Source organism: Cottoperca gobio, chromosome 16 (genome assembly GCF_900634415.1).
Source record: "Cottoperca gobio chromosome 16, fCotGob3.1, whole genome shotgun sequence".
Taxonomy (NCBI): Eukaryota; Metazoa; Chordata; class Actinopteri; order Perciformes; family Bovichtidae; genus Cottoperca; species Cottoperca gobio.
In genome coordinates, this window is record NC_041370.1 from 17,922,903 (window position 1) to 17,939,702 (window position 16,800).

The 16,800-nt window shown below is 38.3% G+C and overlaps 2 protein-coding genes and 1 pseudogene across 2 annotated transcripts; 1 reads left to right on the plus strand and 2 right to left on the minus strand.

Annotated features, from left to right (window-relative positions):
- The first annotated feature begins 7,366 nt into the window (after nt 1-7,366).
- On the plus strand, nt 7,367-9,654 carry LOC115020772 (zymogen granule membrane protein 16-like). Its single transcript, XM_029450717.1, has 6 exons — nt 7,367-7,411; nt 7,665-7,736; nt 7,869-7,998; nt 8,534-8,633; nt 8,979-9,071; nt 9,477-9,654. The coding sequence occupies exons 2-6, from the start codon at nt 7,688-7,690 to the stop codon at nt 9,618-9,620; spliced, it is 516 nt and encodes a 171-aa protein (XP_029306577.1). The 5' UTR covers nt 7,367-7,411; nt 7,665-7,687; the 3' UTR covers nt 9,621-9,654.
- Nucleotides 9,655-9,825: 171 nt separating this feature from the next.
- Nucleotides 9,826-13,745, minus strand: LOC115020773 (CKLF-like MARVEL transmembrane domain-containing protein 8). Its single transcript, XM_029450718.1, has 4 exons — nt 13,611-13,745; nt 12,299-12,472; nt 12,011-12,130; nt 9,826-10,726 (listed from the first exon to the last, which is right to left on the minus strand). The coding sequence occupies exons 1-4, from the start codon at nt 13,740-13,742 to the stop codon at nt 10,640-10,642; spliced, it is 513 nt and encodes a 170-aa protein (XP_029306578.1). The 5' UTR covers nt 13,743-13,745; the 3' UTR covers nt 9,826-10,639.
- A 731-nt stretch (nt 13,746-14,476) lies between these two features.
- Nucleotides 14,477-16,598, minus strand: LOC115021594 (general transcription factor II-I repeat domain-containing protein 2-like; annotated as a pseudogene).
- Nucleotides 16,599-16,800: the final 202 nt, after the last annotated feature.

The window sequence follows — 16,800 nt, forward strand, 5'->3', positions numbered from 1 at the left end:
TCTGGAAAACTGTGCCAATGGAAAAAATATCCCAATGTCAAACGGGCTGCGCTCAAGCTACTATCAATGTTTGGGTCAACATACGTCTGTGAGTCGGTGTTTTCTATCCTGAAACACGTGAAATCAAAGTATCGATCTGTTCTGACTGACACACATGTGAAAGAATTGCTTCGAGTGACCACAACGGAATACAAGCCAGATTTGAGGAGGATTGTTCAAGGCAAGGAATGTCAGAAGTCCCACTAATTTAAAGAAGCAACATGCAGAGGAAGATAAAACACTTTTTCACTTTTTTTTTTTGGAGAGTTTGTGTGAGAGAGTGCACACAATGTTCATTGTTGATAATAACTGGCCTCTGAATAGTGGTAGGAGACGTGTCTGTCTGTGTGAGGGTGTGTGTGTGTCTTTGGGAGGGAGGGTCTTTGAGTGTGTGTGTGTGTGTGTGTGTGTGTGTGTGTGTGTGTGTGTGTGTGTGTGTGTGTGTGTGTGTGTGTAAAGTTTTAGATTTTAATTTTTACTGAGTGAGAGAGAGGGGAGGAAGAGAGTGAGGGAGCACAGAGAAAGGCTGAGAACAAAAGAGAGAAGGAGGGGGGGGTGCGCATCTGTGACTGTGTGTATGATGTGGCTCTTTGCAGTAACATAATAATATTTTTCGCTCTTAACCTCTGACTGGTTGGCCACCCCTGGTATAGCTGGTAGTCCCGAGCTGAAATACACAATAGAAACATAGAACCAAGTGTTATCAAGTTATCACCACCAAATTTCAGATAAAAAGGGATACAAACTTAATTTATTAGACAGGTTTGTCTAAGAGTAACACCAGGCGTACACCAACTGTGCAATATGTACATGTACTGTACATATTATAATATTTATTAATAAATATTATTTTTTTCTATTTATAAATAACTATTATATGCCCATATTCTCTATTAGTAGTAATAACACAGAGTAAGTGAAGTATAAAGACATTTTTTTCTAATATTTTTACGTATTTTTTGTAATTTTTTCTGTACAATAAATAATAAATATTATTTTGGAAATACATTTTATTTTGAAAAAACAAACCAAGGGAAGAGACGCATCTAACGAAAGAGGCGTTCGGCATTTCTATACGATGCGCGCGCCACCAGGACGCTGAGCTGGTCCAGTAAAATAGAACAAATAGTACTTGTATAGTAAAATAGTATAAAATAGCAGATAAATAGCAGATTAAGGTCAATTACAGCACTGCATTGTAAACAAACAATACAAAGGTTTTCTTAGCAGTATCACACGTAAACATTGGGACAGTTGTAGATTGCAAAAACAATCGTTTCTTCACATGTGATGTCATTTAAGGATATAAAGGTATTTTTAAGCTTACCGTAAGTACAGAGCCATTTCAATATTATATATATATATATATATATATATATATATATATATATATATATATATAACCCATCTGTTTTTTCAATACTATGACAAGTCAAAATGTCTGCTTTTAAAAAAGCTTTAAAGAAGTTTACAGTAATTTAGGCTACAGTGACACAGAAACACAAATACAAGAGGCCATTTCAACTAAATCAACAAAGATTAACTACAATGAGGAAGAAAAAGTGACTTCACTTCATAGATATGGGGAAATACACACTATTATCATTGATAATGATTGAATGGTGTGTAAATCTTTGCTCTATGCTCAATAGGTTTGTTGAAAAGTGTTCTTTGAAGCTTTGAAACAGTTCTTTAAAGACAACACTTGAATGTCGTTCAATATGTCTTTGTTTACCTCTTTATGTGGTTATGTTGCTTCCTCTGCTTTTTAGCTATAATTGAAATTATTAATAATAATAATAATAATAATAAAATAATTTCCAAAGTTATGGAAATTGATTGAGCACCAAACTCTCAGAGGTCATTAATGTTATATTGGAAAATTCAACAAGCAGTACCCCTAAATAAAAGGTGGTCACTTCCTGTGGAAGCTTAGATTCAGACCCCAAAACAGACCATTTAGGAAATTTGAGTTTTAAGTTAAAAGACAGTTTACTTTAATAATTTAAATAGGCTTGAGGCTGATATCATGCAAACACTTCTGCTCCATCTGGACATCAGACTTAACTGCTCTCTACTGTATTATATAGGCTACTACTGTGTACTGCATGGCTCATAATGTAAAAATGTACTGCTTTTATATAGCTCTTTTCCAATCACTCAAAGCACTTTACAACACATGTCATCATTCACACACACACACACACACATTGAAAGTGCACATCAGCTTGTCAGTAGTGATAACCATTCACACACACCGTTGGCTAGGTTGGAGCAATTTGGGGTTCAGTATCTTGCCCAAAGACACTTTGACATGCTGACTGCACATCGAACCCCCAACCCTCCAACCAGTGGACAACCGGCTCTACCTCCTGAGCCACAGGGAGGAACAGCTGTGCATGCAGGTCAGCCGGTCTTCAGAAGCACAAGGAGGGCATCTACTGGAGAGAAGAGGCATGACAGGACACAGTGAGTAAAGTATATCACCCATCACATTTTATCATTCTTTCAAAAAACACATTTCAGCTAAACTGAAAAAAGTTTTTCATTATAATAAAATAAATCTAATCTCACAGAAACCTAAATTAATACCTAAACTGACCTACATGTCCTTTTGATAATACACAGCTAACCCTAAACATGTGTAGACAACAACTACTGAAGTATTATCCAAGTATTAAAATACTTATAATATTTCTATGACAATACTGTTTCAGAGAGGTTGAGCAAAGGCATGGGTCTGAAATAAACGTATATGATAATGTGGCCACATATCAATGGATATATGAATTAACTATGAATAAATATTCAAACATTATATGTGTGAACTGCATTAAATCATCATGAGGCATAAATTAGTTAAGCATTACATACCTTACACAAATTATATCCTTATTAAGAAGTGTTACCATCATTGTTATCATTATTAATATTATTTATAATATTATAATTGGACTCCATCCCCTCAGTAATTTGTAAGCAACTAACATTTTGATGTTAGGTGCAGTGCAGTGACATCAAGAGACCACTTCAAAGTGAAGTAAGTGAGATTGATTTCTATATGCTGAAAATATTCTGAGGTTCCACCTTTATACCTGCAGTGTTACCTTGAGAGAGAAACAGCTTCCTGTAAAGCAGGAATAAGTTGTAAACATGCTGTTTATACATTATTACAGGTGGTTCTGTTATTGATTATATTATTAAGGACACTACCAGGAGTTCTGTGAAATCAATTTAATTGTCACTTTCTGCCCCTCTTCAGACCCATTCCACTTCTTTAGATATTCCATTGCTATTTTCTTTCCATCCACCAGATGTGCTCAGACTTTCCCTCCTTTCCCCATAACCTGACTGCAGCACCCATCCACACACTTGCCTCCACCTCCCTCATCTGCTCGGCTTGGCCTTCTTCGTCCACCTTCTCACCTGCAGCACAGGAAGGGAGGGAAGGGGGAGGGGGAGGGAGATTATTTTTTAGATTTTTCAAAAAACACTTTCTTTACATATTTTTCATTTGTACAATTACTTTAAAATGATGTGCTTGAAACAAAGAATACAAATATCCACATTTAACTCTTGATCATCACAATTAAAAAATCCTAAACAATACTTTTTGTATCACTACCCTTCTAAGGCACAACATGGGTCAAAAATGACCCGCATCGACCCACAAAGCCACCCCGTGTGAGTGACTCCCCGCCACACCCCCGGAAATCAACTCATTCCATCATTCAATATTCCAATCATTCATCAAATATCCAGTTCCCGATCACAATAAATCATCACCTCTCCCATCCCCCCACCCCTCAATCAGACCAAAACAGTTCCTGCACCACCACATCAGGTCCACACACACGGCCCAAAAACAACCCATGTACGCCAAATGCGACAAAAATGAAAAAAAAAAGACACACCACAACAACACCATCAAAAACAATCTGGGCGTCCCGGTAGCTTCCCCGGTAGCACAGGTGACCCATGTACAAAGACTGAGTCCTTGCCACAGCGGCCCGTGGTTTGAGTCCAACCAGTGACCATTTGCTGTATGTCGTTCCCCTTCTCTCTCTCCCCCTTTCACAATCTACACTTCTCTCTCTGTCATTAAAGGCATAAAAAGCCCAAAAATATAACTATATAAAAGTGTCTATGTCTCCTATATGTTTATAAAAACTGAACTCGAGCCAGAGTCTTGCTCTGATGTTGCACAGCCACACTGCTTTCGCCTCCTGCCCTTCTCTGTTTTCCACTCTGTTCTTTCTACTTATGTAGATGGAATTTTTCTGTTGATGCTTTTTATACAGTTCGCATAGAAAGTAGTTTTGTCTGCTCTGTGCAGCGACAGTTTTGCCGGGTTAGTGACCTTGAGCAGGGGGCCGGTGAGTTCTCCCAGCCCTGGGCTCAGGTAGATTTCTGGAAACGGGTCTGCTGGGTCTGGGTCAGTCTTTCCCTGACTGTATTTGATGAGGAGCGAGAGACAGAGGTTAGACACAGCAGAGAGCCCAGGGCCCAGGCATATCAGACAGTCTCTTCACATATGTGAATATTTATTATTATTATTATTATTATTATTATTATTAATGATGATATTATCATTAAAGGTGAACTGTGCAACTATGTAATTCAGGAAGTTTGTATCAAACAAGTAGCCCTTCGTATTATTCAGTACCCTTGAAGTAGCTCTCAGTATCAAAAAGGTTGGTGACCCCAGACCTAGAATATCTTGGTCATTTTTTCCACCATTATTTTTCCACATCCCGGTTATTAAGAATCATATATAGCTGTCTACGGTGAGACACTACATGCTTCAGTAGCTGAGACTTACATCCAGACAGGATCTTTTTCACCGGGGAAACAACTTTCCCGTGTCTGGACAGCACTCTGCTGAGAAACTCATCGGTTATGAACGGAGGGACGTTAGAAATAATAACTTTGGTTGCAGGTTGCGTGAGTGTCATTAGCTGCACAAACAAATCGTTCACCACGATACCTGTCTCAATGACACGGTTCACCTTCTCCAGCTGGTCCAGGAAAATGACAACTTCCCCCACAGCTAAACCAATATCCTCCATGCTACATGGGAAACTGGCTGAAATCTTAATGCCGTGTTTCCTCGTGAGCTTGGCAAAATCTCCATTTACCATGGCGGCAGATGCCAGCAAGAGAAAACTCCACACACACCTCAAACATCACACCAAAAGTCACCAAAAGTCAACTAAAGAGAGAGAGAGAGAGAGAGAGAGAGAGAGAGAGAGAGAGAGAGAGAGAGAGAGAGAGAGAGAGAGAGAGAGAGAGAGAGAGAGAGAGAGATCTGCGTTAGGATTCTTTCTTGTCAAATCCTTTTGTTGACTCTTCCTTGAAGTTCAACTGGAAAAGTGCCAAATAACAGTAGCCTAATGTACATGACATGTCCCTCTTGCCCTTATATTTTTCCTTAGCTCTTCATATCCTCATTATCAATCAGACAGATAAGTGCATTGGACAAAAATGAAATACTAAACAGAAAATAATTTAAAACTTCGAACTTCATTTTGATCTCAACTACATACATTTAAAAAACAAAATTTGTCCAAATTGACAAATTACTTAAAACTTCCTCTGTGGTAATTCCTGCCACAGTAGGTGTCTCCACAACCACATTTGCCATGATGACACACACACAAACTCAAAAGGTGAAAGCAAAACCAGCCACCCATACGCTGTAAAAGCGGTATTACGAAGAGGAAGAGCTTTTATCTAGACCACTAACATTCTTAATCAGGACATCGCCTAAGACTCATACACGTACATTTATTCCTATTCCTATTCTATTTTAACTCTTTTTAATGCACACATTGAGGGAAATGGTGGGATTACATTTCATTGGAATTGTACATTATATGATTACATGAGACAAATTCATTTGATTGACAAACCCTCCACATAGACACACCCACAGTTACTGTCAGTGACAGAGACAGACATGCAACACAAATATATTCTTTGCAACTACAACCGGTTTTAAGTATAATGAGAAGTAGCACCACGTCATATCAAAGTTCTCACCAACAGGTTTGGTGAGAGGACTTTCAACAAGACTTTCTACATTCTCTCAGATCAGACATGTTTACAGTAAGGGACTAGTTCCTTCTCTTGCTCCTTTGTATAGAAAAAAATGTGTTATTTCTTTTTTTTACGCTCCATTTATCAATTTGTGCAAACACATGTAGACACTTTGGACAAAGGCAACAACAGATGTCATTGATTTACAAAACATAAAAAGGACACAGAAAAGTAACAGCATCTGAACAAATGTGTTTAGAAAAAGATAACTAACTCAAAGATAAAAAAGAAGCATGTGAGAAGAATGTGAGATCTGTTTGGGTTTGGATGCATTTTAGGCGAGCTTTGCATAATGATTTCGGTTTAATGTTATTATTATTTCAGTTCATCGATACACATTCTGAAAACAGGAAGTTTTGTTATTGTAAAGTGTGTGACACAGAATATGTTAACTTGCACAGGGGAAAAAACATCTTGACATTTCAACATTATTTTTAAATGGATTTGAATGCACAAACAGCACTGTGATAAACAAAAGACTATACTTAATTCTGTTGTCTTCATATTTTGTTTGTTTGTATTTATACAATTCTTTATTTTATTTGGAATACAAGTCAGCACTCAGACAAATGTAAAAAATGTGTTAATGAAACACCTCGAGGTCCATTTAGTAGCTGCTCTTAAGATTTCAATCATATCCCTTGATATTCATCTGCAGATAGAATTTGCTCACTTTAAGAACTTCTCGTCCATGCTTTCTCCAAGATCAAGAATGAACTGAAACTCAACTCAAAATGAAATTTGAACATCTACATTTCCATGACAACTGGGTAAACTGTATCTGCTAATAAAGGTTGTGTGATACAACCGAAAGCTCCAGATGAGCTACTAAATGGTCTTATAGGTGAGATTGCCTTTGCCAACTACTTTTCCAAAGTCAAGAATGACATTTGAAATCTATTTCAGTGACCCAAAATAATCTAAAATGTGTCAGGATTTGAACTTAATGGCGTAGCAAAGTATGAGACACTGATTGAAGAGAGGCCGAATAAACCAAACTGGTTGAATACTCTAGAGGACAGATGCAAGAGGTATGAACTTTCCTGAATTTTTTTATGTATCACGCCTTCTATTGTTCAGCTGTATGAGGCCATCAAGTAGGAATGTACGTGTGTGTGTGTGTGTGTGTGTGTGTGTGTGTGTGTGTGTGTGTGTGTGTGTGTGTGTGGTGAGGGAGGGAGGGAGGTAAACATATATAAGTGCCACTATCATGTATCATCATCTCATCCTTTGCTCAGGGCTCAAGCAGGTTTCAGGAGGTCTAGTTCTGCAGGTGAGTTTGAGCATCTGTTTACTGCAGTTTTGACAATTGATCAACTTTATTAGCATATTACTGTAGTTACTGGCACTGATTATTTATATTTCAATTCCTCTATAATTATTTACACTTTAGGTCATGCACAGATTATTGAGCTGCTGTTTGTAAAAGACAAATGTCGTTTTCAGTAGTCAAAATGTTGGTTTTATGTCTAAAGATATATTGATCATTTTGTGATGATATTTAATGAATTGGTTTCTGATTCCAGTGTTGACGACTTCACACACGAGCATGTTTTCCTTCCTGTTCATTGCTGCGCTCTGCGCCAGCTGCCTGGCTTGTAAGATTTAAAACCCACCTGTTTCACTTTTCCCCCAAATGTCTAGATTCTAATACGATCTTTGTATATTAAATGGTTAAGCAGTAGCTTCCTCTTGTCCATCACATAATAACTTTGTTTTTACCTCTCCAGCTCCCACGAGTCACTCCTCCTTCTCACCTGCTGTTGGAGGTGGTAGTGGCACTTCCTTCGCCATAAAAAAAGGAGACGAAAGGCTCACCGGGGTCAGGCTCTGGGAGATTCAGGGCGCTTACATCACCGGGTCAGTCTGTCCTCCTTCTTGTCCAGATGTGTTAAGGACTGTACGGAAATTATTAGGAGGTCAAAAAAGGGGAAAGGGTTATGTATGTATGTACAGAGCCTGGCACTGACACTGGGAAAACCTCCTCAGTTAGCTCTTGGTTTAAAAAACAAAGGGGGCTAGAACAGGTATTTATTTTATTTATTAACAAGTTCATAAAACGTCTTTATGCTCCTTAAATGTCTATGATTAAGAGAGTTGTACCTATTAAATGCTGTTATTTATTTTAGATATTATTGTGAAAGGGAGGGTCCATTGAAAGTTTAATCAAGCTGGGGAGGCAATTTCTTTTTTTAAATGTTCTTTTTTTAAAGCAAACCATAAGGTTCAACCCCCTTCACGTCCCATTGATTTGATTTCTATGCATTTGCTCTATTGTCTAGTCTACTTGTTCTTACACATGCAATAACAAGCTAAATAATAACCACATCTTCTTGTATATATGAATGGTAGTGTTTAATCGTGTGTTTCCTCTCTCCTGTGTCTGTCCTTACAGTCTCCAGCTGAGATATGGTTACATTTGGAGTAACAGGGTTGGTCGTGTAGTTGGCAATCCACACGAGCTGATCCTATTTGACGGAGAGGTCATTGTTCAGGTCAGACATTTTATAATACTAAAATATTAGTTTGCTATTGTTTTTTCTGTGTAATTGAATATTTTTGGTAAGACAATGTAATTTTTATATTTATTGACATTCATAAATATTTTTATATTATTATTTTACATGTATTTTCTCATACAGGTCATATAAGTATTAGTACAAGTATACAATAAGTATTAAGAGTAGAATTTTTCTTAGTTTTAAATTAGTAATGCACTGTAATTCATGTCACGCTATATTCATCTATCATTACATAAAATAAAAAACACATAATTAGTTTACTTATCAAGACTAACTACATGTACTAAATGTTAATGTGCTCATATGGTCATGTTTCAGGTCTCTGGGAAATACCACAACAGCAACTACATCTATCAGCTGATGTTTGTGACCTCCAGAGGGCGGTCTCTGATTGTCGGCCAGCCAGTACAAGTAAAGAGCTTCTACCCTTCGTATTTGTCATAATTATTTAGTAGTGGCAGAAGTATTCAGATTGTTTACTAAAAGTACTAATATCACACTGTGAAAATACTATTTTACAAGTAAAAGTCCAGCATTGAAAAATCATACTTACTTTTACTTAAGTTACAAAAATTGTAAATTACAAAATCAATTTGTAAAGTACCTAAAGCTGTCAGACAAATGTAGTAAAGTGAAACGTGCACTATTTGTCTCAATATAGTGGAGTAGAAGTGGATAGTAGCATAAAGAGAAATGGCTCAATTAAATTAAAGGAACCTCAAATGTGTACTTGAGTAAATGTACTTACATTTCACCTCTGAAATTATCAATACTTATACTCATGGTCATGTATTCATTTTTGATGCTGTCTTCCAGTTCTCCTTTAACTTCTACGCGGCTCACCCGGACGCAGAGCTCTCACTGCTGAGTGGCCGCAACAATTCTGCAGGGATTACAGCAATCGCAGCTCACTGGGAACACTTTGACATCCAGACAACAGCACTACCAATGTCTGATTAAAAAACAGGAACTGGGAATGATCAACCTTATGTATCCATTATGAAATGACATAGTCTATTATTCTTTTAATGTGATATTATTATATCAATTTATGTTTCAATACCTCTGGAGAAATGTGTTTATGGAACAAAGTAATCACGCAATACATTGACAATACATTCAAATGAAGGAGCTTTCATTAAAAGCATTTTACACATATGCAACATTGAAGGAAACAAAGCAATGCCTTTAATCAATACCTCATGTATTTTGAGGAATGCTAACTATAAGGACAACATTATGTTATGCAAAATACTGTGATTTTAATGTGTTTGGAGAGATGTTAGATCTGAACCATGTTACATTTTGTAGCATTCAACTTACATTTGTATTTCATGTAAGGTACAATGTTGGCCTCTTTACCTGTTGGGAACTTGGGACTATTGTGCAAAATTTAATTTAAAAAATAAAAGCAATATAAAAGCAATTTGGTTGTTTGTAAATATCACAAAGAAAAACATTTGACAAAAATTTAAGGTAAGGAAATTTCAATAAGTATACTCTGGTCTTCCATCACACAAAGTAATACTCAATGTCTCATTCTTATTTGTGAGTGTCTTGTTGTTTTTTCCAACACCAAAGAGAAAATTCACTTAGATTTACTTGACATAAAATGTTACTGGCTGCAGGATTGTAGACGTGTGTCATGTGTTCATGTTTGTGACACTACAGTACATGCAACCTTAAACATACAGGAAACGTACAAAAACATATTTTTGTCATTGTACATTTACTGACTTGTATCCTCAAAGAGCTCAACTTTATTTAGTTACACATAAGTATGTTGAGAGCACAAGTGTAGATGCATTCTAGATACCTCTCTGCCTCTATGTCTTCCTGCTAAACATATAACATGCAACAAAGGTATTCCATCTCATAATTTTTCTACGAGTTTTAATTTGCTCCGAAGTTAGATCTCCATCAGACTCGTTTTTCAGAGAAAGTCTGAACATTGTTGCCTTCAAACAGTGAGTAACAAACTATTCTCCTTCTTCTGGAGTTTTCCAGGTACAGTAGCTCAGGTAACTGCTTCCCGCATAGCACAGTGTGGTCAGAAATGCAAAGAACTGAAAAGTGTGGAAGGTAAAGAAAAGAAAGAAGAACATGGGTCATGGGAAAATAAGGGAGGGGCAGGGAGACAATGAGAAGAAAAGTAAATTTATTCAATGTCTTAAAACTATTTCACTCTTAACTCAAAAAAATCAACCATAATCCACTCGCCCCAAATCCAAGTTAAATGTAAGTGTCCGCATAACACACAGCTAATGCCTTTACAGTGTGAAACTACAGTTTAATTCTGCTATTTTTATAATGGTACTTCTGTTATGGGTACATCCAGAGGAGACCCAGGCGCAGAACACTAGACTCTGGAAACGGAGTAAGTTTAAATAGTTTATTTATACAATACTCTCCAGTAGGCAGATGGTGAGAGAATAATGGTACAGCAGGCAGGCAGGCAGGCAGGCAGGCAGGCAGGCAGGCAGGCAGGCAGGCAGGCAGGCAGGCAGGCAGGCAGGCAGGCAGGCAGGCAGGCAGGCAGGCAGGCAGGCATATCACAATTCTGTGTTCTGTGCCTCATAGTACGATACATAAATGTGATTCCAGTGAGTTCCACACTGAGGTATACATATTTCAAAGTTAGGGAAAAAGAAAACACTGGTGTCCAATCAGCAAACACCTTATCAGGAGAAAAATAGTTATAGAAAATAGATCCGTGAATCCCTAATCATGAGACCAAATTTCAGCAGCGCAACCTGATTTTGACTATAACCAACAAAAGTAGTTGGAAACATTTTTGATTTGGTTTCACTGTGTCCTGTGTCATTTTATTATATTTTATATTTTTAAGTGATTGTATAAATGCTGTTTCAAAAAACACTCCATGCTTTTAGGAATGCAGTTATACTGAAGAAATACCAATGATAATAATTCAAATTAAAAAAATGTTCTCCTAAAAGTCACTTGAAGGACTATTCCACCGATTTTACACACAAGGACACTGCATGGCCTGTGACATCAGTTACATAATGTTTTCTGAGGCTCTAAAGCGAGCTTTCCAAAGTTTGAAAGATAAGCCTCAGTGAAATAATTTATTAAAGACAAAAATGTTGTTGCATTATGAGAAATGTAGGATCATGTTTTTGGAGATTCACTCCGGTAGGATATGTTGTCCTCTGCTCATGGAGACAGCCTGCACTTCAGTTCTTTTCTGACACTGGGCTGCTCTTGTCTTGTTGTGTGTAATGTGGACCTTCACACTTCAGTGTTTTTTCATGCATATATAGTAATAAAAACTTTCATTTTGGATGAACCTTTCTCTCAACAGGTCATATTGAAAGGAGTTTTCTTACTGCAGATGCTGCCCAGCAGTTGTAGTTGTGTCTCCCCCTGTTGGCCTGGTTGACTGAGAGAGCATCTACTACTGCTGTCACCAGGTACAGAGCTGCAGCACTGCAGTTCAAACACAGCGACTAAAAGAGAAACCGATAAATAGAAAAAGCAGTTTCAGTTTCTTTTAAAATACAAAGCAAAAGCAGAAAACTGAGTTGTGTGTGTGTGTGTGTGTGTGTGTGTGTGTGTGTGTGTGTGTGTGTGTGTGTGTGTGTGTGTGTGTGTGTGTGTGTGTGTATGTGTGTTACCAGTATAGTCCATGGCACCTGTGGTATCCTGTTGTGAGCTCCAGTGAAGTAAATTAGAAACAGACAAATTGTCAGAACCCAGCACACAATGGCGACAAACATCACCCAGCAGAGAGCAGAGAAATGAAAATACTCTGTACCCCCTACCAAAATCCACACCAACATACCACACACCTGGAGAGAGGAGGGGAGGGGATTTGTTGATTATTTACTTCAGAGTGAAAGAAGGAAATAAAAGGTAAAGCGAAGTGAAAGATAAAACTAGAAACAAGAAGAGAGGAAATGCAAATGAGGTATGACACAGGTATTTTTCCACTGACTTAAGCACATTATTATATCCATCTACACTGAGTGAAGAACACATTTGGCACGATTCTTCTTTCTACGAAATACATTCAGGTTAAAGCTTCAAACCCCTCACCAGATAAATCTTTTCAGGTCCTGAATATGGGACACGAGATGTATCATTTTGAGGCAGTTAATGCACAACTTTGGCAATAGAAAATAAAAAATAATCAAACTAAAAACCACAACAAAAAGAAGTGTTTCATGTCACTTTTGTTTATATGAAATTACGTGCCATTCATTTGTTGTTCCATGATTTATTTCCAAATTCCAAACACCCAACGTGCCTCATCTCAACTCAATCAAAGTCTTGTGCTGACGAAGTAAATCTCGTTCCTCCGAACACTATTCCAAACCCACCCTTCCTGTTTCACAACCAAAGATTCCTGGTAGGTGTTTTGATATCACAAGAAGCATGACTTTAAGCAGTGTTGGTTTCTTATTTCTTAAAATAGAATCTCTTATAGTGATCAAACATGTTTCAATTGCTTGCCATCAAATTACTCCAACCGGGGCCTGACCAGCCTCTGCATGGCTGCCAGCCAGACTGTATTTACAGAAAGGCCGCCCTGACTTTTTCCCTCAGCTGATTTGGAAAGGAAGAGACACAATGAGGGGGGAAAAGGAGGAAGAGTTGATTTGCTTGTTGTATTTTTCACAGAAAAATATTTCTGCTGGTTTCTCTTTAACTCTAATAAATACAGTCTTACCACAAACAAAGTATAACTAGTATATATAAATAGTTATAACTTACATGCCTTTCAGATTAATTTATAACAAAAGCATAGTAATTAATTAATCTCTTTTTTCTAACACAAACAAATATGAATATAAATGTATTTATAATTAGTTGTTCCAATAGTTCTTATCATCACATCTGTTGTGATCGGGCCATTTCCGAACTGCTGAGCATTATCTAATGATACAGTCTTCAAACAATATTCTTAAAATCTATATTCACACTTACTATCTCAGCCAGGTGGAGTTTTCCTGTGGCAGTTGTGGTGAAGTGCCGGTCGAAGGCCAAGGTGGAGGTTGAGATGTTGCATTCTGGTGCTGAGGGACTCCTGCGGGCCGACACCACAGTGGCTCTGTCCATGGTGCACTGACGCAGACAGTCTGTGTGCTCTCAGTTGGGTTGTTGCTGTTGCAGAGGAAGTTGTGTTCCTGTCCCGGAATCCAACAAGGACACCCTTATCTGAACGGACGAATACTGTATCAGCTCGCATACGTATGTTGGGTATTTCAAAGTTAATACATTTATATTGTGGAGCCAAGTTGCTACTAAAAAGAGAGAAAACGATTTAGTTATCTGCTAGGTTAATTGTTCTGTTTTTTTATAATTGTATTGTGTGGTGATGTAATAAATGCTATAGCAGCCAAGATGATACATTACACATTTGGACTGGTGCAGAGGTGACAATAAATAGGAGCGATATTGAGTTGACAGTCCCTTCAGAGGGATTCACAGCTTAGGCAAGAAGACACACTGCAATGACAGTTCTGCTACTAAAGATAAATAAAGATAACAAATTAACCTTTTAATAGGGACCCAAACAAGTTTTGCATTAAATATTGAACAAGCAAGGCTTATATAACTTTATAGTGACATGCAAAATCGAGTTTCAAATAATAATAATAAAATTAAAAAAATATCAATGGCATATCAAATAAAATTTAAATAAAAATTGAATGCCTCTTTTCTATTTGCAACCTTCTGAGGTAAATATCAAAATAAACTTTTTCCACAGGCTAATAATACATTTGAAAATAAAATAACAATAATGAATGAATCAAACATTCAAGCCTTGAAGTAGCAAAAGAAAGTGCATGAATAAAACGTTAATTATTGCTCAGTTTGCTACACTGATTTGCTTTAACACTAAATATGGAACAAGCAACGCTTATATAACTTAATAGTGCAAAATCAACTTTCAAAAAACGAACGAAAAAACATCAATGGTATATTAAATAAAATTTAAATAAAAAATGGAATGCCTCTTTTCTATTTGCAGCCTTCTGAGGTAAATATCAACATTAACTTTTTCCACAGGCTAATAAATTTGAAAACAAAATAACAATGAATAAATCAACCATTCAGGCCTTTTTACTGCTCAGTTTGCGACACACTGATCTAATCTGATGTGCCCAAGCCAGATACCTGGCATCTTTTCTTGGATACTAGTTCATTAATGTCGGGGTTCAGGCTTTGAGCTGAGGCAACCTTCATTATCGAACGAAGGTGTTCATCAGTCAGACATATCCTGTGAGTCGTTTTCTTCATCTTCATTGAGGAGAAAAGTTGCTCACATAGATAAGTGCTGCCGAACATGGAGAGCAATTGAGCAGCTTGGGTGCGGAGCTGAGGCATTGTGTCAGGGATGAATTGTGGAAACTGTGCGGCGCCAACAGCATCATACTTTGACTTCAGCGTGTCATCACACTGGAGTTCAATCAGCTCCATTTGGAGGTTAGTTGGTGCTTTTTCCAAATCAACTGCGAAGGGATTACTAAAGAGTTCAAATCTACATTTCTGACCATCAAAGTCGCCAAATCGCCGGATAAACTCAGCGGCGAGTACACTGAGTTTTTCAGCAAACTGTGCGCACACGGGTTAGGGTTAGGGTTAGGGTTAGAGATCTAGACGACGGTAGAGATCTGCGTTTTTATGGTTTGGCAGCAGGGGAAATGGCCAAGGTTTCCTTGCAGCAGCTGATTCTCCCACAGGCAGAGTTTAGTTTTAAAAGCTCTCACTGACGAGTACATATCTGTGATGATGCGGCCCCGCCCCTGTAGCTGCAGGTTCAGCGCATCAAGATGGCTTGAGATGTCACACAGAAAGGCCAGCTCACACAGAAACTTTTGCTCTCTGCTGTGTCCTTCCCTTTGCTTTGCAGAAACTGACATATTTCTTCACGCAGCTCGAAAAATCTGTTCAGTACTTTTCCGCAGCTTAACCATCTCACCTCTGTGTGATACGGCACGTCTGTGTGTTCCGAACCAAACTCGTCCAGAAAAGACTTAAACTGGCGGTGATTCAGACCTTTGGCTCTTATAAAGTTAACAACTTGTGTTACTGTGGTCATAACATGTTCCATCTTTAGGGCTTTAGCACACAGTGACTCTTGATGTATGATGCAGTGATAAACAGATAGCTCACCTGCACAGTTCTCTTCCCGCATCTTTTCACGAATCCTGCCCACCAGTCCATTCTTTTTACCACTCATCGCTGGCGCACCATCAGTGGTTTATCCCACGGCAGGTTTATTTCAGTTACACATTTGCAAACCTCCTCAAAGATGTCCTTCCCTGTGGTTGTGCCATGCATGGATTTAAATCCCAAAAGCTCCTCCGTAACATACAGATTTGAGTCGACACCGCGGATGAAGACTGACAGCTGCGCAATATCAGACGCGTCAGTGCTCTCGTCCACAGCAAGGGAAAAAGAAACAAAATCTTTTCCCTTTTCCATCAGCTGGTCATGCAGATTGGTGGCAAGATCACATGCGCGCTCAGCTATTGTGTTCCTGCTCAGGCTTACGTTTGAAAAGGCCTGCTTTTTCTCTGGGCACACTTGGTCACAAACTTTCAGCATGCACTTTTTAACAAACTCTCCCTCATTAAAGGGTCGGGTTGATTTGGCGATTTCTTCTGCCACGATATAACTTGCCTTTACAGCAGCCTCATTTTGTGCTGTGACTTTTTTGAACATATTCTGTTGTGAAACCAAACCTCTTTTCATCTCCTCTACTTTCTGGCTCCTTTGAGTCGTGTCCAGGTCCTTGTACTTGTCCTGGTGTTTCGTTTCATAGTGTCGCCTAATGTTGTACTCCTTAGTTACCGACACGTTGGCTCCACAAACGAGACAAACAGGTCTGTCTTTTACATATATAAACAGATATTCTGTCTCCCACCTGTCCAGAAAGGTTCTGTTTTCCGCCTTCCTTTTCGCCATTTTTGGTAGGGGTAACACAGTGACACTGACAGTTGTAGAATGAGGCCACAGCACGTCTGGGAGAGAGGCACGGGGAGGCGGGGTGAGCCGGCCGGCTTTCAGCAGAAGCGTTGCGCAAGAACACGGATCGCTACTGACACAGAGGAGAGAGCATGGCTGGCGCGCCAAAACAACAGCAGAGCATTATGGGATTTGTAGTATT